General features: G+C 40.4%; 1 protein-coding gene across 5 annotated transcripts in view; it reads right to left on the reverse strand.

The window, feature by feature from the left end:
• Positions 1 to 1084: 1084 nt before the first annotated feature.
• Positions 1085 to 23175, reverse strand: part of BTBD9 (BTB domain containing 9) — a 504605-nt gene continuing 482514 nt past the window's right edge. For all 5 annotated transcript variants that reach the window (XM_072641985.1, XM_072641984.1, XM_072641986.1 and 2 more), the window contains one exon: positions 1085 to 5699. In XM_072641985.1, the coding sequence (XP_072498086.1) occupies positions 5361 to 5699 (339 nt within the window). In that variant the 3' untranslated portion in view covers positions 1085 to 5360. The remainder of the gene's footprint in view (positions 5700 to 23175) is intronic.

Consider the following 23175-nt stretch of genomic DNA (forward strand, 5'->3'; position numbering starts at 1 on the left):
TTTTTTATAGGAGAGAAAAGGAAGTCACTCCCTGAGAACTCTGGGAAGGCAACACATTTAATTCCTCCCTTCACATGAGAACTTCTTGAAGTCTGCACTGGAGAACATTTTCTCTATGTTAACAAGTGGTGTTCTGCAGGAAAAAAAAAAGTACTTGGTTACTGTAGATTGCACCACACTCTTTTGGCCTTAGCTTTAGAAAGGATGAGTGATTACGGTTTTGTGATTTTCCAAGAAATGAAAAAGAAGCAGAGTTCATGTGGCTGGGGCTCGCTTGAGTGGCAGTGGTTTGCCAAATGAATGATAACATTGTTGTCATGTCTGTCTTCTGTTCCATCAAAAAACTAATTTTTGTTAATGCTGGAGTGGCTGTGGTAAGACAGGCACACCAATGAGCCACTGGTGGAGCCTGGAAGTGATTCAACCCTTTCAGATTCTAATTTGGAATAATGCAAGAAAAGTCAAGTGATCCTTTGGTCCAGGTCCAGCAATCCCACTTAGAGGCACAGACCCCTCTCCCCTCCTACCTCCCCCCAAAAAGTCAAAGAGAAGAACAAAAGCTGGATGTATATCAACATATCTAAGCTTTTTGTTGTAGCCAAGCAATGGGGGAAAAATGAGTACCTGACTGGAGAAGTGCTGAAAAAACTAATGGATTAGCATTTTGCAACAAGATATGATATGAGGAATTCAGAGAAACATGCTAATATTTGTAGAAATTTATACAGAACTTGGCAAACTATAGCTATATATATGTACACACATGTATAATGACTAAAATAATATAAATGAAAACAAATCACTAAAAGGAAGCTTGCCTCTGAGTTCCCTGAGAAGAGATAACAAATCTCCCTCTTTTCTCACAGCAGAGAGAGGTGAGGGGCTACTAGGGCAGGGCACTGTATACATTGTCTGTCGCAGCTTTGTACTGGATATTTTTGCTTGTTTTTGTCACAAGGGAAGACAATCTGTGCAGTATGCGGGAAGTGACTGTAAAGACAACAGGATGTATAAAACCCTCGTTTTTGCAGTAGAATAATTCACTTTTCCTCAAATTTTCAAGGAATATGACACAATATACTTGTTAGGGATCAATAGTTCATTTAATGGGGAAGCTGGGGAGAACAAGGAGTGACACTTTTAAGAGAAATAGATGAATTTCACATGCCAACTAAAAATGGTTTGAGCAAAGATTCAGATGAAGGAAATGCGTAAGTGCATGAATGTGGAGAAAAAGGGGGAAGGGGTTGGCAGCAAGGAAAGATAAAGATTTGGTTATTATTGCTATTTTAAGTGTGCAGTACTAGGCAACAAACCTCCTTCCACTGAAGTGTAAAGCAACGTCCCTAAAATAAAACTGCTCCCAGCCCTATGTCCTCGAAAGGGCCCAGGACCTCTGCTCTCTTGACCCAATCACACAGGCAGCCGTGCTAAGTCCAAGCCCCAGTCGTCCTTTCGGAGGCATCTGCACATGTCCCTTCTCCCAGGGTCTGTCTTGTCCTCATTCTCCCTTAGACATGGGAATTCTGGTGCTCTAATTTCAAAGTTCTGCAATATCCTCACCCCCCCTTCAGAAAAATAAGAAACCAAAATAAAGGACAACAGAGAGGGGAAGGAAGACAAAACCACTCACATCTGCTCAGACTTCTGCAGTTTCTCCAGTGAGATCAGCTGGTGTCCACAGGCGATGTCATCACAACAAATGAGGAACATTCACCCCAACAAAAGCCCTATGAGTAACTGCTGCTGATGCAGCCTCCTGCCTCATTGCTGGCTTGGGCCAAGGGGGCTGGAGGGGCTCTCCTAAGGAATCGGGGCAGGGCTGGGCACACCCAGCATGCCTTTTCCTCATCCAGGCCAAACTGTTCCTTTCACCTCTTTACAGCTGGGTCATTCCTCTTTGAGGGTTGGCCTCAATATCAATCCCGTCTCATGACCCTTCCATCCTGCTCCTCATCTGCTGCCCCAGCTAAGGCACCTTCTCTCTCCTCTCAGTCTTTCTCCGCTTGGCCCCCACTTTGGACACTGCTCACCTTTTAGCCGCTTCATAGAATTGCCTCCTAAAACATCCCAGTCTCCCCTCCCACCCCCCATTCTCTTTTTTTGTTCCAGTTGATCAGTTCATTCTTGGGGTTTATAGTTCCAGTAAGGAAAGAAGTCAGTCTGGGTGGGCAGGGCTTTTGTCTTAATGCCCTGCAGACACACGCTAAAGCAATATGGGTATTGAGTTTCAACTCTTAGTAAATTCTTAGGCCTTTTTATCAGGTTCCTTGGATGGGACTCGGTCTTCCTCCTTAAGACTTTCTTAAGTGCTGGGCATTCTTTCCACCTCATCCTCCAGTGTGATCATCTTGAAATGGGGCTCTTCAAGATCTCTCGAGAGGATGCTTCACAGCTCTGGGGAGGTCACAGACATTTTTCTACACCTCTCTGTATCTTGTATTCTTAAAGAAACAGAATGGTGATAAAATGTCTTCATAGGTAAGAATGGCCCTCAGTAACTCTTCACTGTCCTGCTGATGGTTTCAAAACCAAGATATTTCCTTCAAACTCCCCTCGGGTGAAGACCAGAGAAAGGCTGGGATTGGAGGGCAAAGTGGAAAACTTAGCCAGGTCCCTTCCGTTGGATGAACATCCCTTCCTTTTTCACAGTTCAGGAGTGAACAGGGTAGCAAGCATTCTTAGTTAAGTGCCTACTATTTACTGTAAATAGCTAGGAATTAGGTGAGGGAGGAGACAGCTCTTTCTGGATGGCTTCCACAGAGCCCAGTGAAGAAGGAGAAAGCTGGAAGATGCCAACACGTAGGGAAGGATTGGTCATTGGGGTTCCAAGGTGAGGTGGGTGCAGGGATTGACTCTGGTTTCTGGAGCTCACTTGTTCTACTTTATTTCCAGATGTGTAACTTGGCCAGGACATTTTCATAGGCAGCAGGAAGTTTCTTCCACACATACTTAAGTAATGGCTATGGAAGGGCAGGCAGCGTTAAGGGCAGGTGAAATGTGGCCAGGGTGGGGACCCCAAGCTCTTCTTTAGCTCTATTTCTCATCTCCATGTGGGATGAGGGGAAAGATAAGTGAGATAATCAAAACCAGGTACCTGTCCCTATAAAGGTGGCTTTAATGTTCAAAATGAAACTTTTGCCTCAGCAATATAAAATGACTAAACTAGCTAATTTGCTTTCCCTGTCCAGGAGCTTGGCTTGGTGGTGCCCAGGAAAGTGCTGAGCAGACAGGAATTCATGCTAATTGGCAACTGGAGGTTACTCAATGAAACAAGTAGCATCCAAATCCCAAAAGACTGTCATCCACTATGGGAAGAGCTGGCAAAATAATTTGTTAAGGAGAGGCATATTCCTGAATAAACTCTCTGCACTTCTGTGGGGATGTCTATGATTCAAAGTGGGGAAAAGGGGTAGAATGAAGACACAAAACCCTCAGGAGTGGACAGCAGAACAAGGAGGATCCAGTCCCTATCAGCAATGATCCAGCTGGGGTCTGGAAAGTGACCTAAGACAAATTTCTGGCCCCTTTGCAAGCCTCTCATACCTTTGCTCCTTCTCCTACCTCTCCATGCTACCTATTCTTGCCTTGGTATATCTCTGCTCTGTGTTGACCTACATTCAAAGAGAAGGAAAATCTTTCCCTTAATCATGCAGTTTGATGTTATCTTACTATTTTAATATTATCATTCAGCATGAAATTAAATCAGAAGAAAAAGCATATTTAATTAGCTGACCTGTTGGATCTTCCTATATTCTAAGCAATGTTTTTCAGATGCCAGAAAAAGGAAAATACCCAAACCAAAGTCAACCACTTTTTTTTTCTGAGCCCGGTCCTGGAATCTGTTGATGTCCCCTAAGTCCAATAGTATAAGAGACAGTAGGTTTTCTTAAGCTTCCCAGAAGCACTAGCATTCCCCTCTTTGGTGCCCTCTCACCTTCCCCCCTCCTACCTACCCCACTGAGCAAACTTGGAGCTCTCAGAGCACAGCACTGGAGGGAGCTGATTATAACTGTGCATGTGGCAGCAAACTCCCAAGATAAACCAAAAGCAGACAATAATAATCTGATCAAGTTACAAAGGATAGTTAACACTGAAGGGGGAGATGTGACGTGAGAGAGAGGATCAAGGCAGATTGGGCTACAATAGTCAAATGAGATCATTTTTATGAAGACTGGGAAGAAAGCTTCTTCTAGCAGACTTTTTAAATCCCCAGTTGAATACTGTAGTCCAAAAACACCTTAGAGAGAGAGAGAGAGAGAGAGAGAGAGAGAGAGAGAGAGAGAGAGAGAGGAGCTTAATTGCAAATTCCCAGTTCTGCATTCCTGGTGCCCATCATTAGCAGAAGTGCAAATAAAACAGGAAGCCCTGCACCTGTGCAGATTCCTGCAGAAACTTCAACCCTACCAGAACGGTCAACAGATATACATCCTCTATCTACACCTAGATTTACAGGTATGCACACATGTATATTTTCCATTAAATTAGCAGGTGCCAGGACTGTTGATGTGTCAGAATCCCAAAGCTGAAAAGAAGCACATAGTTGTTTCAGATACATTTCAGGAATGACAGGTTAATAACTTTGCAATCCAAGTGATTATTAGCTACGGAGTCCAAAGACTGGCTTCCTCAGTGTGTATTTTGGTATGCCTCCTTGAAGGCATCTCCTCATCAGACCAGGTGCTGCAATCAGTTGCCTCTGGGCCTCATGTCAAAGACCGGCTTGATATTTTCCTATCCTACCCCATGCGTAACCGTTCAGAAACAAGGGAGGGGAATAACTGCCTCAAGAGGGACTTGGAAAAAATTACCATCTGAGCTTTTCAAAGAGATCTGGAACACCTATGATTCAGCAAATTGAGAGTTACTAAAAGAAATAAAAATCATTTAGTTGCCAGGGCAATGTGTTCCATAAAAATAAACACTCCCACCAAAAACCCATTTCCTAAAGGGTGCCTCCAGGTAATAAATGCCTAATGTATTCTCGTCCCAGTCTAGTGTTCATATGCCATTTTTGTATTCCAACATGAGTTGGTCTATTATTTCCTTCCGTTCCCTTTGCCTGGGTTAGATTAGAGAGGTAGGGTGTTAATGGTGGACTTGATGAAGATTGAAGACCCATTCTGTCCCCCTGGAGACCAGTCTGATTTGAACAAATTGAGGCAAGCGAAGCAGCCCCCTTTCTGTCCTTGGGAGAAAACCTGTTCTATTTCCGTATTTTCAGGCAGGCCTACTCCCCTTTGGAAACAGCAGCAATAGGAAAAAAGTCATACAACAATTTGTGTCCAAGATGGACAAGGACTTCCTAGTGTCATTTGGGCCCAAACCAAGTCAATGCATCCATCCTTTGTCTTCCTCTTTTATTGGGGTTGAATAGGTGATCGAGAAGTGGATCCTGGGAGGGACTGGTTTGAATTGTTGCTGGAGGGTCGATGTGGGAAAGGGACCAGCTGCTGCCCCCCAGGGCTCTCTTCTTCTCCTGATACTCCAGATGCTCCTGATGCTGCTGCCGCTGCTGCTGTGGAGGCTGCTGCAGAGGCTGCTGCAGATGCAGATGCTGCGGAGGCTGCTGCAGATGCAGATGCTGCCACCACCGTGGCTGACCCCCCTGTTGGTGCTGCTGCTGTGGTTTCCTCCTTGTTGTCTTCCTTGTGGGGGCTGCTCTGCTCTGGACATTCAAAGTGTACACAGTGGAATACCTGGAGGAGAGGAGAGAAATGGAGAATCTGGTGAGTAGTGGCCAGGGAGAGTGCTGTGGGATCCTGCAGCAGACCCAGCACCTTCCTAGAAGAGTTACAAGGAAATAAGATTTGCAAGGAGTTATCAGGTAATCTCTGACAACCATTAGATCCAAAATGCTTCAAGATCACACTGCACACAATTAGTTATTCTCAACAAGATCCTGGCATTTCTGATCTCTTTGGCCGCATCTCATCCTTCCTTTCCTTTTGGTCTAAAATCCATGAGTCTTTTTTCCTGGGGTTTTAGGTTTTTATAGCTTGAAGCTGGGACATTAAAATGAGAATACCACCCAACCAAAAACATCCAACAGAAAACACATTTATCTCTAAATGGCTGTATGACTCTACATTCCATTATCCACCTCTAATGCTCAAAGCAAAGGAGTTAAGCCAGAGCACAAAGCTAGTGACATTCAATAACCTTAAACATTGCCACATTTGAAAAATACAACATGGGACAGCAAGTCTGTCCTGTGACTGGAGATCACAAGCACTGAAAGGAATATGAAATGGCCTATATCATCTATAATAAATCCCTTTGGTGTGAAGAAACTAGGACTAACCTGGGTTTGGTGGAGTCACTTTTCCCAAGGATTAAAAGCAAAGAGGGCTCCTCTTCAGACCTAGGACCAAATACATGGGTAGAGTTCGCTGGCCTATGTGCATCCAGTAGATCCCATTAATGACTCAACGTTGTCACCACCATCAGGGATGAAGGACAATTATGCTGTGGCATCAAGCAGGTGGGAGCTGCCACCAACAGTCCTAATAAGGGCAAGAACCTATCTCCTATTCTCTAAGCAATAAGTAAAAACAAGGAGACTCAGGATCAGTGGATTAGTGTCTGAGGCAGCTCCACCAGACTTTTGTTACACAACTATTTCTGTCTGGAAGAAAGGTGAGCAGAGCTAGGTGAAATTTCTTTGTAGCCAAGAGTGCAATTGCAGGCACCTGGAATTCCAGGATTTGCTTTCCATATGTGTATCTGTGTGTTCCTGTGTTGTATACATGCTGAAGGGATCCCCTGAATTATGCTGTAAGTTGCTCAAAATCTTGGGTACAGAGAGCACTGAAGGGAGGGTGGGTGATCACTGTGAAATAATAATAAGGTCAGTGATGGCTTCCTCCTTGACACACCTGTGACCCTCGCTATTTTGGCAGTCAAGTTCACATCAGAGGCTGCAGGTCCTTGGTAGGGTGGTCTGTTGGAAGGATGTTGCTCTAGGGGGTCTTAAGATTGGGGTTCTAACCCTGGCTCTGCTACTTTTGTCATCTGGAATTAGTTATTCCCCTCTCTAGGCCTCAGATACCTAATCTGTTAAAAGGAAGGAGGCTGGACTGCATGATCTGTAAGGTCTCTTCCAGCTCTGAGATTCTGTGACTATATGGATCTATTCAACTCCCACTGTGTTGCCCAGGTCTGGGGCAGACTGTGGGATAAGCTTCAGATTTCAAGGACCTTGTTTAGGAGATAAGACCAATATACTTGAATCAACAACAAAAATACAAAAAATCAGCAGATATGAAATTGCATGTTACAGACATGTTACAGGAACTCAGAGGATGAGAAGACCAATAAAGCCCGAGTAGCCACAGAAGGCTTGCTTCATGGAGGAGGGAGGCCTTCGCCTGATCCTTGAAGGATGGGGAGGATTTGAACAAGAGAAAAGGGGCATTACTGTTGGTGAGGTGATATACTGATTCAACTATTCTGTAGAGCAAGTTGGAAATATGCCCAAAGGACAATAAAACCATGCATACCTTCAAGAAAAGGGGCATACCAGGCAGGGGAACAAGATAAACACAACATGGAAGCTTGGAGAACATAGTATATTTTGAGGGGCAATAGGGCAGCTGGTCTGAGTAATATGGTGGGTGGCTGCTGAAGGGACCATGGAAGCTAGGCAGAAGAATTTAAACTTGATATCATAGGAAATAGGGAGAGGTGGTTTTTTTGTCTTTATTTTTTGGGGAAGAAGGTTAGTTACATGATAAAGGTGGTATTCTAGGAAGATTAATATGGTCGCTGTGTACAAATGGATTAGAGGAGGAAGAAAACTGTATCTGGGGTTGAAAGGCTGTTACAGTAATCCAAGTGTTAACATGATCCCGGTCTAGGATGCTAGGCAGAGAAAATGAAGTGGAAGGGGATGGACAAGACATTTCAAAAGAAAAATGAATGGGATTTGTTGACTAAAGAGACACAGGGGATGAGGGAGAGAGATGAGTCCAAGATGGTTCCCAAGTTTTGACCCTGGATGCCCTGGAGAACAAGAGGTGATGTGACCGACTGGCACACAGAAGTCTTCTCTTAGGGAGAAGTCCAGGCCACCCACAAACAGAGCTTAATACTCTCTACTGCCTTGGTTTTCTCAAACTTTGTTTCAGAGGAAACAAAAGTTCTGTCCCACCCACATACCCTTTACATTAGAATAAAGTTTAGGGGTGGGGAACAGACAAATACATTATCCAATTATGTAATATATTTAAAATAGAACTTCCTTTCTTTTCTTCCTACATCACTCTCTCTCCCACATCCTTGTTCCAACTTATATATTATTCCTGTAAAACTCTGAGTTTCAAAATCTTATAAAAAAGATGAACTGTGCTCCAGGGATCGTCTAACTTGCATTCTTCTTAGTTCTCCAGACTCCGTTTTTGTTGCCATAACCCTGGAGAGCTCATTTCTTTCTTTCCCTAGAGGTGCTGGGCCTTAGATATCGTCCTTTCTGACAATGTTTTCATGGAACAGCTTTACTCCTGCAGCAGTCTCTGTTGTAGTTGCATCCAACAGATTCAGTTAACATTTATTAAGCACCTGCTGTACGCCAGGCAGAAAGACAGGATAGAATTCCTGCTCAAGGAGCTTGTTAACTGGAGGAAGGGGAAGGAGAGAAGACTATACACGCACATAATTGACAAAACTGAGTGGGGCTAAAGAGACTGACCTTGGGGGAATGAGGAGCACAACAGGTATCACTTGAATAGAAAGAGTGGGTGCTCCAGTCTTTCTTAGTGATTGGGTTTGAGGACCTCCTCCTTTCAGAATCCATGCCTGAGCTGTCCATAACTATATCAAAGGCCTAGATGCCAAATCTTTTGTTTCTAGGATCCCACCCAAAATCAATGCTAGGGTCAAATGCACTCAGTCAGTCAACTAGCATTTATTAAGTGCCTACTACGTGCCAGGCATTGTGCTAAATGCTAGGGATAAAAAACAGTAAACAAGCCAAAATCAGTCCCTACTTTTGAGGGGCTCATGGTCCAGTGTGGGAGTTGACATGAAAACAACTATGTATAAACATGCTATATACAGAATAAATTGGAGACAATCAATAGAGGGAAGGCAATAGCATTAAGGAACATCAGAAAAAGAACATGAAGGAATACTAAAAAAAAGAAGAAGGGATTTTAGCGGAGCTTTACAGGAAACCAAGATATGAGGATAAGAAGGTAGAGTACACCAGACATAGGGTACAGTCAGTAAAAATGCCCGAGTCTGGCGGTGGAGTGTCTGCTTCAAAGAATAGTTAGGTCCAGTGTCACTGGATTGCCAAGTATATGGAAGTAAGATGTGAGAAGACTGGAAAAGCAGGAAGAGGCCAGATTATGGAGGGCTTTGAAGGCCAAAGGATTTTATATTTGACCTTGGAAGTAAAAAGGAGCCTCTGGAGTACACTGAAATGAGGTGGGTGGGTGGTCGGGAGAATCAGACTGCAATTTAGAAAGATCCTTCTGACATTTTGACAGGATAGGCTGGAATGGGCAGACCAACTCTCAGGCAGGTGCAGTGGTTCAGGAATGAAGGGATGAAATGAAGTTAGAGCAGTGTTAGAAGGGGAGATGTTACCAAGGCAGAAATAACAGGATTTGGCAACTGATTAAATAATGGGGTGTGAGAGTGAGAAGTTTGTGAGTCTGGGTGACTGGGAGAAAAGAAAAAGAGGGAATTGTTGGGGGAGGGGGAAAGATAATGAGGTAAATGGTACACAATTTGAGTGTCATCTCTGGTAAAGGCAAGGTTTCAAAAGGGCGGTGAGGGTGATAAGCAGTGTCAGTCGTATTACATGACCTATCTTTTTTCCAATCAATCAATCAACCAATTAATATTTATTAAGCATCCACTTCAGTCACGCACTGTACTAAGTGCTGGGGCTACAAAAAGAGGCCAAAGACAATCCCTGTCCTCAAGGGGCTTACAATCTGATGGGGGAGACAAGATGTAAACAGATATATACATGATGAATAGGAAGTAATTAACAGAGGGAAGGCGCTGGAATGAAGGGCTGGGCTGGGATTTTAGCTGAACCAAAGAAGACTTCAAGGTTCCTAGCACTGGAGACTGGAGCAGTGGTGGTGCCACTATCAGAAATGAAGATCCCTGAAGAAAGTGGATTGCACATGTGTTTGTTCTGGGCTCGTTTCATCTGTAGGCTCCACATCAATGCTAAAGCAGGGGCCAGGATCCCAGTCGTGATAAACTGTCATCATTTTAAGCTAAGGTTCAGCACTGCAATTAACATGTTTTTGGATGGCACAGCTTCTTGTACTGGGACCATATATATCCTTTCACTGACATTTCAGTGAAGAACTGGGCCTGATGTACAAAGGACTTGTAACAAGACACCTTAACTCTAGATATACTAAGAGTGTGATATAGAGAAGATACCCTGGTCTCCCTTTCACTCCTTCTGCAGAATGATTTGTACAGCCTTGTATCTATTACGTATCATTCTACATTTTTCTTGTGAATATGGTTTAATCTGTTTTCATTACATATTTCTCCTTTCTCTCTCCTGTCTTTTATCCCATTTGCAGTCTTCTGATTACCTAACTCAGGTGTATGACTGGAGTCCCCCGGTAAGTTTTGAGGGGTTCACTCAGTACACACTGAATTAGCCTGCTTAGAGGTGGCTCTATGGGGAGATCCTGACTTTGCCCTCTAGAATGGGTGAAGGGTGCAGAACCCTTATATTATGACTGAATGTTTGAGTCATCACTGCTCCCTTTTTTTGCAAAGAAATTACAGAAAGTCACTCATATCATTTACTTCAGTAAGTCCATGCAGGAGATATTCTGAAACATGCAGGCAGTGGTTACTACACTCCTGAACTGCCTCCCTGGCTGACTTCTGGGTCTGGCTGGTACACCACAGTGTTTCCTTCCTCCCATTCCGTAACTCATTACTTTGTCCACATTCTTTTCTTTGTGTGCTCCTTCCTCTGTCCCCTCCTTGGTAAGTGGCCCAAACTAGGGCTTTCTATTCCCTTGGGAACCAATGGGATCTGATTTCTTCTTTCCTGAACCTTCCCGTGTAAGCAACACCATTGTGGAAAGGAAGTGACCAAAGCTGAATGGGGCATAAAGGGTGCAGATGCACTATTGATTTATGCAAAGCCATTATCATAGTAGCTGCATTATTTTCTCTTCTCCTTTTCTGCAATCGTGTATCCCATTAGCCTGTTTGATTGCCACTGCATATGAAGCGGGCACCTTCACTGAACCATCTTCAATAGCCTCTGGATCTTTTCCCTGAGAGGAGCTGGCTAATTTAGAATGTAGTCGTGTGTATGAATCCAACACAGCTTTATTCACAAGCCGTGCAGCCTTCTTTGTGGCTGCTGTTTATTGTCATTTTGTCTTTCCTCTTGGAGCTGTAATTCTCACCCTGTTTTGGGTAGTCTGATGCGTTATTTTCCTCCCAATTCTTGGGAGTGATATATATTAATGTGCTAGCCCTTTCTCAGTGATCAGACTAATTCACTGTCTGGCTACTCCCCACTATCTCTTACTAGAGGGATTCCTCAAACACTAATTGCTCATCAGACTTTCAGGTTTTGAGAAGCCAAAGACACTGTCAATTTTCTCAAGTTAACACAGGAATTCTCTGCAAACTGTAGCAAGATTCAGGAAAATTTAATAAATGCTGATCAATGGTTCTACCTTGTTTTCTGGCTTCTCCTAAGTAATTTTCCCTGACAGCTTCCATGTCAACCAATACAAATAGGATTTCTCATCCAGCTTTCAACTTACATTTACACTGTGACATATCTTTATACAATAGATACCTCCTTCTCACTGACACACAGATATCTACCCATAAGTCAGACACAAAGACATGGCTTCTAAATCATGTTATCCTTCCAACTCCCCATGTTTCTTTTGCTGTATGACACAACGCACCCACTCTATTCAATAAATATTAAATGAGGATGATGATGATGGCAGGCAGCTCATCTTAGGTGTTGAAATATGAATACTTTATGGACTTGAGAAATGTTTTATCTCTGCACATTTAAAAACGCAGACCAAGTATTTTTCCAAATATGAAAAAAAATCTTTCTACAAATCGTTTTAATTAAGCACGCTGCAACAATTCATTTATGGGGTAGGGAAAGAGGGCTGGGAAGGATAGTAACAATATTTCTTCCTAGGAACTATTTCTAAGTTGGAAGTAATTTTTTTCAGCCCTGCACCTCAAATCTACATTGCCTTAGGTACGAAAAGACAAAAAAAAATGTCTAAAAATGTTTCTGACATCACTAGACATTAGAGCAGCTTCAGATCCTGGATCCAATGGGCTGCCACTAGGCCCAAGGTTGTTGTTTCTTCTGAATCCCCAAAATGTGACATCTGTTTACATTGTCGCCACGTGGGGATGGTCTGCTTTGAGCAGTTTTTGTCCTGCCTCAGCCCATGAGCTGTTTTTTGGTCATCCTTCTTACTGTCTCCCAATCTTTCTTTGTGGATTCTGAATTCTGCCTGAATAGTCCCCCGACTCTGGCTTGCATTCTGGCTATGCTTTCCTTGCCTCCCCTCCAGAGCTGGACTCTCTTGGACAGGTCTTGCTTTTGTGGACTACAGATTTCTCCATCTCAGTGGCATTCTCTGCTAGGCTGCTGCTGCCCTCTGCAGGCTCCAGGGAAACCTGCAGGTTCACAAAGTTACCCAGGTTAACCCTCAACGTTCTAAGGCCTCGCAGGGGTCAGTGTTTATGTGATTGTACAGGTTTTCAGCTTTGAAAGAATCTTGGGAGTTGGAAGAGAACTTGGAAGGCATCAAATCCCGCTTCCTGCAACATTCAAGAATTCTCCCGACAACATCCAAGAGCAGCAGTCATTCAGTCTGGTTGGGAATCCGCTATGTTCTGAAGCAAATTGTTTCAATACTGAAGAACAAAAAATTATCAGAAAGGCCTTCTTTATACGAGCTGAAACATGCTTCCTCCTAATTGCCAGGTTCTCTTCCACTTTTGGGGGAAAAGATGTCTACCCTGAACGTCTCCATTTCAGCCTCTTACAATCTAGCATCAGGTTTTAACACAGTGATACAATTTCTTCCTCAAAGGTCACCAATAATTTTCTAATTCTCAAAGCCATATAACAATACTCCTCATTTTCTTTGACCTCTCCTGCAGTCTGTGATATCAATAGCTCTAATTTCTTTTGGGCACTGTCTCCTTCTGAGCTTTATAGGTACCACAGTCTTCTAATCATTCCCTTTTCTGCCTCATTCACTAGCTCCCCACCTTCTCAAACCCTAACCAAATTTCCTTAAGATTCTGTTCTTTGTCATATCCTTTGGTCTCCTCTCTTTTCTCTCTATAACTTGGCAAACTTATTTACTCCCAATGCTTCAACTATCATCTCTACATAGATGGTTCCCTAAAAGTATGTTTCTAAACCTTGACCTTTCTTCTGAGCTCTATTAATCAGTAAGCACTTATTAAGTGCCTACTATGTGCACTTCATATTCTATTAGGGGAGATATATACATCCATAAGTACACAAGTATGTATCAAAATAGGTCCAAGTAGTTTTGAGAGGAAGGGCTCTGGCAGGTGGAATGGGAGAGGGGGAGCCAATAGAGGCCAGGAAGGATTCTGAGAGGTAAAGGTGAGGAGGAAACACATTGCAAAGTTTGAAGACAAATGCAAAAGCATAGAACTAGGAGACTGGGTATCTTCTGTGACGAGCAGCAAGACAGCCCAACTAGCTGGATCCTAGAGGATAGAGGCGATGACTGCAGAGGGAGGCTGGAGAAATTGGTTGGGAAGGCTTTTCAATGTCAAACAGAGTTTAGACTTGATCTTAGATGCCATAGGGTTCCACTAAATTTAATCAAGATGGGGAGTGACCATGCAGACCCGCACTTGAGGAAGATCACTTTGGGTAACTTGGGGTAGCTTGAAGATAGAGAGGAGTGAGGTAGTGAAGGTAGATGCTGTGAAGGTAGAAATGACAGGATCTGACAACTGATTTGATATGTGGGGTGAAGGGCAGGGAGCTGATGATGTCACCAACACTGACAATAATCTATGACACTGGAAGGATGGTGGTGCTCTTGGCATAAATACAAAAATTCATATGAATGATGGATTTTGGGGGGAAAGTAGAGACTTCTGTTTTGGACGTGTTGAACTGAAGATGTCCATAAAACATCCAATTTGAAATATCCACTGGGTAGGTGTGTAGTGGTAATTTAATTGGAAAATCTTTCCTATTCATTAATAGGCCTACTAAGTTACATGGAGCCTGTGTTGGGAGCAGTTTGCTGAAAGGGTGGAGCAGAACTGGGAAGAAGTGAGTGAGGGTAGTTGGGTCAGAGGGGGGAGGATGCAGGCAGGCATGCGTGGGAGGGTTCAGGCTTGTCAGTGTTTGCTTGTGAGAAAGCCCTGTTGGAGGAAGGAGGCTTGGAATGGTTCTGCTCCCTGGGGTGATCATGTTTATTAATTTCTTGGTCACCATGACAGATTTTGCTTTCTGGTTCTGGGATTTGACTTTCTAGTGTCTAAATAAATGCTTTTCTTCTGCCTTCCATATGGGGAGTCTTTTATATTTTGAGATTGAGAACTATGCTGGCTTATTCATAGTCATCACCAATGCTGTGAATATTGCCTTGGTGATACAAGGTGGTAAAGCAAGACTGAACCTCAGAATTGAGACTAGGGCTGGAAAGAGACTTGTTGATATTGTCAAACACAACAAAAGCCATGGGAGTTGATGAGATCACCAAACTAAGTAGTATAGAGGGATAAAAGAAGAGGGTCCAGAATAAGGTCACAATACGGACCCAATGAAGGAGTGTTTAGACAGGTTACAAGGAAAATCTGGAGACTGCAGTGTCATGGAAACCAGAATAGAAAAGTATCCAGGAGGAGAGGTTGGCCAACAATACCAAATGCTTCAGAAAGATCAAAAAAGATGAGGATTGAGAAATGGCCATTAAATCTGACAATTAAGAGATCAAAGGAAACTTTAAAGAGAGCAGTTTTAGTTGAGAGATGAATTTGGAAGCCAGACTACATGGAGTTGAAATGTAAGAGGAAAGAGAGTGAGAGCAATGGATAATGCAGCAGTCAGAAAAATTAATTCAATCTTGTGTTGTATTAAGAGGGTCACAGTTGACATGAATGAAGAGGTGACATTTCCATTGCAGTATGCTCCTGACAGAAATCACCAGGAATATTGTGTTTGGTTCTGGGTGCCAGTTTAAGAAGGACATTGTTAAGTAGGAGAATGTCCAAAAGAGGGCAACCAAGATGGTCAAGGGTCTTTAGTTACTGGCATATGAGGACTAGTTGAAGGAAATAGTCAGCTTGGAAAAAAGATGACTCAAGAAGTATCAAGTATTTGAAGACCTGCTTTGAATTTGTAAAAAGAACAATTTTTTTTTTCAGTTCCAAATTCTCTCCTCCCCCCCTCCCACTCATTGAGAAGCCAATAAATACAACACCGATTACAAATATGAAGTCATGTAAAACAAATTTCTACATTAGTTATGTTCCAGAACAAAAGACTGAAAGAAAAATATGTTGCAATCTGCATTCTAAATTCACCAATTCTCTATCTGGAAATGGGTCCTTTGAAATTGTAGTGGGTTACTATATTGATCAGAATTATTTTTTCTCCTTGTGTGAAATGATTTAATTCTCATGGTAAAAAGTGTTTGATAAATATACTTATGCATATATACATATGTCCTATATCCATTTTTCTGGCAATGTATTTATGAATTTTTCACTTTAATCATTTTTGAACTATTAACCTTTTGCTAATCAAGATGAAAAAAAATTCTAGCAATTAAAAAAAAAACATGTTAAAATTTATCCTTTGACTTTGATCCCCTTAATCTCTGAACTCAAATAGGTAGATTTATATCAGAGGAAGCCTTAAAAGACTGGTTATTTTTTTATTCATTTTGTCTTCACTTAAGCGTTTCCTCTGGGAAACTACCAAATATATAGAAGCTATCGGTGGTACTGAGATTTCTTAGGATATGGCCAACAAGTCCCTTGCTCCTAGGCAATCAATAAGAAAACTTTTTAAAAAAGAAAGAAGGAATAAACCGCTGGGCCCAGGGAAACTTACAAAATGTGACCAAAAAGATATACTGGAATCACAGAGAGCTCTCATAATAACCCATACAATCTTTGACATTCTAGCAAAATTCCTTTTCTTACTTGCCCCAAACTACCTTTTCATACTTACTATCATTATTATTTACGAATCACATTAATTTATGTATTAGTTTCCTGTGATGTAGTTTATTTTTTCCCCACTTAATAGTATTTTATTTTCTCCAATTACATGTAAAGGTAGTTTTTGGTACTCATTTTTATAAGATTTTGAATTCCACACTTTCCTTCCTCCCTCCCTTCTCTAAGACAGCAAGCAAGCTGGTATAGGTTATACATGTACAATCATGTTAAACATATTTCCACATTGGTCATGTTGTGAAAGAAGACTCAGAGCAAAGGGAAAAACCATGAGAAAGAAAAAAAAACAAACCAAAAAACAGAAGTGAAAATAGTATGTTTTGATCTGTATTCAGTCTCTATAGATAGAATTTTCCATCATGAGTCTTTTGGAACTGTCTTGGATCATTGTATTGCTGAGAGGAGCTAATTCTCTCATAGTTGATCATCACACAGTGTTGCTGTTACGGAGTACAATGTTCTCCTGGTTCTGCTCCCTTCACTCGGTATCAGTTAATGTAAGTCTTTTCAGGTTTTTCTGAAATCTGCCTGCTCATCATTCTTATAGCACAATAGTATTCCATTATATTCATATGCCACAACTTGTTCAGCTTTTCCCCAACTGATGGGCATCCTCTCAATTTCTAATTCTTTGCCACCAAAAAAAAAAAAAGCTGTTATAAATATTTTTGTACATGTGGGTCCTTTTCCCTTTATGATCTCTTTGGGATATAGACCTAATAGTGACATTGCTGGATCAAAGGGTATGTACAATTTTATAGCCCTTTGAGCATAGTTGCAAACTGCTCTCTCCAGATCAGTTCACAACTCCACCAACAGTGCATTAGTGTCCCTATTTCCCCAAATCTCCAACATTTATTATTTTCCTGTTCTTCATGTTAGTTAATGTGATAGGAGTGATGTGGTACCTCAGAGTTGTTTTTGATTTGCATTTCTCTAAACACTAGTGATTTAGAGCATTTTTTTCATATGACTATAAATAACTTTCATTTTTTTATCTGAAAACTGCCTATTCATATGCTATGACCATTTGTCAATTGGGGAATGACTTATATTCTTATAAATTTGACTCAATTCTCTATATATTTGAGAAATGGGGTCTTTATTAGAAACACCATAAAAATTTCTTCCCAGCTTTCTGCTTTCTTTCTAATCTTAGTTGTGCTAAAAATCTTTTCAATATAATATAATCAAAATTATTAATTTTGCATTTCATAATGTTCTCTATCTCTTGCTTGGCCATAAATTCTTCCCTTCTCCAGATCTGACAGGTAAACTATTCCTTGCTCTCCTAATTTGCTTATGATATCACCCTTTATGTCTAAATCATGTACCCATTTTGACCTTATCTTGGTAATATAGTATGAGATATTGGTCTATGCCTAGTTTCTCTCATGGTGTTTTTCCAGTTTTCCCAGCAATTTTTGTCAGATAGTGAGTTCTTATCCCAGAAGTTGGAATCTTTGGGTTCATCAAACAAAACAGCAGTAGATTACTATAGTGATTGATTACTATGTCTTGTGTACCTAACCTATTCCACTGATCCACCACTCTATTTCTTAGCCAGTACCAAATAGTTTCGATGACTGCTGCTTTATAATATAGTTTTAGATCTGGTACAGCTACGCTACCTTCCTTTGCATTTTCTCCCCATTTAATTCCCTTGATATTCTTAACTCTTTATACTTCCAGATAAATTTCATTATTTTTTCCTAGCTCTATAATTTTTTTTAAGTAGTTTGATTGGTATAGCACTGAATAAGTAAATTAATTTTAGGTAGAATTGTCATTTTTATTAATTAGCTCAGTCTACCCATGAGCAACTACTATTTTCCCAGTTATTTACATCTGTCTTTATTATTTGTGTGAAGTGTCTTGTAATTGTGTTCACATAATTCCTGGGTTTGTCTTGGCAGGTAGACTCCCAAATATTTTATATTGTCTACAGTTATTTTAAATGGAAAATCTCTATTTCTTGTTGTCAGGCTTTGTTAGTAATATATAGGAATGCTGATGATGTATGTGGGTTTATTTTACATCTTGCAACTTTGTTAAAGTAGTTATTTCAAGTAGTTTTTTAGTTGATTCTCTAGGGTTCTCTAAGTATATCATCATACCGTCTGCAAAGAGTGAAGCTTTGTTTCCTCAATGCCTATTCTAATTCCTTCCACTTCTTTTTCTTATCTTATTAATGAAGCTAACATTTCTGGTACAAAATTGAATAATAGTGGTGGTAACAGACATCCTTGTTTTATCTATGATCTTCTTTGGAAAGCTTCTAGCTTATGCTCATTACATATAATGCTTGCTGAAGGTTTTAGATAGATGCTACTTATAATTTTAAGGAAAACTCCATTTATTCCTATGCTTTCCAGTGTTTTTAACAGGAATAGATTTCCTTTTGTCAAGAGTTTTTTCCTGCATCTATTGAGATAATCATATAATTTCTGTTAGTTTTGTTATTGATATGGTCAGTTATACTGATAGTTTTCCTAATACTGAACCAGCTCTGCATTCCTGGTATAAATCCCACCTGGTCATATATTATTATCCTCATGATAAACTGCTGCAATCTCTTTGCTAATATTTTATTTACAATTTTCACATCAATATTCATTAGGGAAAATGGTTTATAATTTTCTTTCTCTGTTTTGGCTCTTCCTGTTTTAGGTATCAGCACCATAACTGTGTCACAAAAGGAATTTGATAGGACTTCTTGTTCACCTATTTTCCTAAATAGTTTATACAGTATTAGAATGAACTGTTCTTTAAATGTTTGGTAGAAATCACTTGTAAATCCATTTGGCCCTGGAGAATTTTTCTCAGGGAGTTAACTGATGGCTTGTTCAATTTCTTTCTCTAAAGTGGTGTTATTTATTTTATTTCCTCTTCTGTTAATCTGGGCAATTTACATTTTTGCAAATATTCATACATTTCACTTACATTGTCAGATTTATTAGCATATGGGTGGGCAAAATAGTTCCTAATTATTGCTTTAATTTCCTCTTCATTGGTGGTTAATTCACCCTTTTCATTTTTGTTATTGGTAATTTGGTTTTCTTCTTTCTTTTTTTAAATCAAATTAACCAAAGATTTATCTATTTTATTGTTTTTTTTGCCATAAAGCCAGATCTTGGTTTCATTAGTTCAATAGCTTTTTTACCTTCAATTTTATTAATTTCTTCCTTGATTTTCAGAATTTTAAATTTGGTATTTAATTGGGGATTTCAAATTTGTTCTTTTTTCCAGATTTTTTAGTTGCATCCCCATTTCATTGATCTCATCTTTCTCTATTTTATTCATGTAAGCTTTTAGAGATATAAAATTCCCCCTAAGAATTGTTTTGGCTGCATCCCATAAATTTTGGTATGTTGTCTCATTGTTATTCTCTTTGATGAAATTATTGACTTTCTCTGATTTGTTGTTTGACCCACTCATTCTTTAGGATTTGATTATTTATTTTCCAACAAATTTTTAATCTATCTTTCCATGGCCCTTTATTACATTTAATTTTTATTGCATCATGATCCGAAAAGGATGCATTTAATAGTTCTGATTTTTGAGATTTTTATGCCCTAATACATGGTTAATTTTTGTGTAGGTGTCATGTACCTCTATCCCTATTCAACATTCTCCAGAGGTCTATCATATCTAACTTTTCTAAAATTCTATTTACCTTCTTTATTGTTTATTTTGTGGTTAGATTTATCTAAAGTTCTGAGAGAGGGAGGTTGAGGTCCACCACTAATACTGTTTTGCTGTCTATTTTTTCTTCTAACTCCCTTAACTTCTCCTATAAGAATTTTGATGCTATACCACTTGGTGCATGTGTGTTTAGTTTTGATATTACTTCATTGTTTATGGTATTTTTTAGCAAGATATAGTTTCCTTCCTTATCTCTTTTAATTAGATCTATTTTTGCTTTTCCTTTGTCTGAGATCAGGATAGCTAACCCTGCTTTTTTTTTTTTTTAACTTCAGCTGAAGCATAATAGATTCTGCTCCAGCCTTTTACCTTTGCTCTGTGTGTATTATTCTGCTTCAAATGTGTTCCTTGTAAACAACATATTGTAGGATTCTGGCTTTTTATCCACTCTGTTTCCGTTTCTATTTTATGGGAGAGTTCATCCCATTCACATTAACAATTATGATTACTAACTGTGTATTTCCCTCCATCCTATTTTCCCCCTAGTTACTGCTTTTCTCATTCCTTTCACCCTGTCCCTCCTCACCAGTGTTTTGATTCTGCCTATTGCCTCCCTCCCTCAATATGCCTTCTCTTCTTCTCTTCTATCAGTCCCTTCCCTCCCTTTTCTTTTCGTTTTACCCTCCTATTTATATTTTTAGGACCGAGTGTGTATGTCATTCCTTCTTTGAGCCAAATCCTAAGAGAGTAAAGTTCAAATAATATTCACCCCTCCCTTTATTCCCTGTAATGTAATAGATATTTCATGCCTCTTCATGTGATATAATGTGCCCTATTCTGCCTTCCCCTTTCTTCTTTTTCCATTACAATCCCTTTTTATCCACCCCCATAATTTTTATGTCATCACATCAAAGTCAATTTATACCCACACCCTCTGTCTATATATATTCCTTCTAACTGCCCTAATAGAGATGCAATTCTCAAGAGTTACAAGTATCACCTTCCCATATTGGGATGTAAACATTTTACCCTTATTGAATGACAGGTTTTTTCTTTTCTGTTTACCTTTTTATGCTTCTCTTGAGTCTTGTATTTGAAGATCAATTTTCTGTTCAGCGCTGGTCTTTTTATCAGGAAAGCTTGAAAGTCCCCCTTTTCACTGAATGCCCATCTTTTCCCCTAAAATATTATACTCAATTTGCCTGAGTAGTTGATTCTTGGTTGCAATCTAAGCTCCTCTGCCTTCTGGAATATCATATTCCAAACCCCCTGGTTTTTTAACATAGAAGTTGCTAAATCTTGTATAATTCTGATTATGGTTCCCTGATAATTAAATTATTTCTTTCTGGCTACTTGCAGTATTTTCTCTTTGACCTGATAATTCTGGAATTTGGCTACAATATTCGTTGTATATTGAACTGTATTGAACTCTTTCAGGAAGTGATCAGCAGATTCTTTCAATGAATATTTTACACTCTGGTTATAGGATATCAGGTCAGTTTTCCTTGAAAATTTTTTGAAAGATGCTGTCCAGGCTTTTTTTTTTTTATTGTGTCTTTCAGGAAGTCCAATAATTCTTAAATTATCTCTCCTTGATCTATTTTCCAGGTCAGATTTTTTTCTAATGAGGTATTTTTCATTCTCTTCTATTTTTTCATTCTTTTGATTTTATTTGACTAATTCTTGAAGTTTCACTGAGTCATTAGCTTCCATTTGCCCAATTCCAATTTTTAAGGAATTATTTTCTTTAGTTAGCTTTTGTATCTACTTTTTCATTTGGCCAATTCTACTTTTTAAGGAGGTGTTTTCTTCAGTTTTTCCATTTAGACAATTGTATTTTTAATGGAAGTGCTCTAGCCAATTTTTGTCCTTTTCTAAGCTGTTGACTCTCTCTTGCATAACTCTCATTTCTTTTCCCACTTTTTCTTCTACCTCTTATTTTAAAAATCTTTTTTGAGCTCTTCCAAAAAGACTTCTTAGGCGTGAGACCAATTCATCTTCTACTTTGAGGCTTTATATGTAGGTGTTTTGACACTTTTGTCCTTTCCTGAGTTTGTGTTTTGATCTTCCCTGTTGCCATAGTAGATTTCCCATAATTTTTAAATTGTCTCTCCTGGATCTATTTTCCAGGTCAGTTGTTTTTTCCAATGAGATATTTCACATGATCTTCCATTTTTTCATTCTTTTGGTTTTGTTTTGTGATTTCTTGGTTTCTCATAAAGTCATTAGCCTCCATCTGTTCCATTCTAATTTGGAAAGAACTATTTTCTTCAGTGAGCTTTTGAACCTCCTTTTCCATTTGGTTAATTCTGCTTTTGAAAGCATTCTTCTCCTCATTGGCTTTTTGAACCTCTTTTGCCAATTGAGTTAGCCTATTTTTCAAGGTGTTATTTTCTTCAGCATTTTTTTGGGTCTCCTTTAGCAAGGTGTTGACCTGCTTCTCATGCTTTTCTTTCATCTTTCTCATTTCTCTTCCCAGTTTTTCCTCCACCTCTCTTATTTGATTTTCAAAATCCTTTTTGAGCTCTTCCATGGCCTGAGCCCATGGTACATTTATTTTGGATGTGTGGGATACAGAAGCCTTGACTTCTGTGTCTTTCCCTGACGGTAAGCACTGTTCTTCCTCATCAGAAAGGAAGGGAGGAATTATTTGTTCACCAAGAAAGTAACCTTCTATAGTCTTATTTTTTTTCCCTTTTCTGGGCATTTTCCCAGCCAGTGACTTGACTTCTGAGTTTTCTTTCTATACCCACCATGCCTCCAGATCCATCCAGCCAGTGCTTGGGGTCTGAGATTCAAATGCTGCTTCCCAGCCTCAGGGCTTTGGGCGGGGGCAGGGCTGCTATTCAGTGTGAGATTAAGTTCAGGTGCTCAGGTGGGGGCAGGGCTGCCACTTGGGGCTCAGTTCCCTCAGGGGGTTTATGCAGAGACCTTCAACAATGAATCGGGGCTCCTGCCTGCTTTGGGAGCCCTGCTCTGCTGCCACCTCCACTGCTGCCACCTCCACTGCTGCCTCCCGAGGGGGCCTGAGTCATGGAGACACCCCACTCCCCTCTCGACCAGCCAAAGAGACCCTCTCACCGACCCTTTTCACCTGTGGGTGGAGGGACCTGCGTGGCCCCTGGAGATTCCGTCCCTGAAGCCTGCTTGGATCTGCTCCTCTCAGTGCCCCACAGCCAAGGCAGGGCTGGGCTCTGCTCCAGGTCCAGTGTGCGATGGATGGACCTTTCGCGTCAGGTTTTCAGGTCTCTCTGGAACAGAAATCTCGTCTGCTCCATTGTTCTGTGGCTT

This window comes from Notamacropus eugenii, chromosome 2 (assembly GCF_028372415.1).
Source record: "Notamacropus eugenii isolate mMacEug1 chromosome 2, mMacEug1.pri_v2, whole genome shotgun sequence".
NCBI lineage: Eukaryota > Metazoa > Chordata > Mammalia > Diprotodontia > Macropodidae > Notamacropus > Notamacropus eugenii.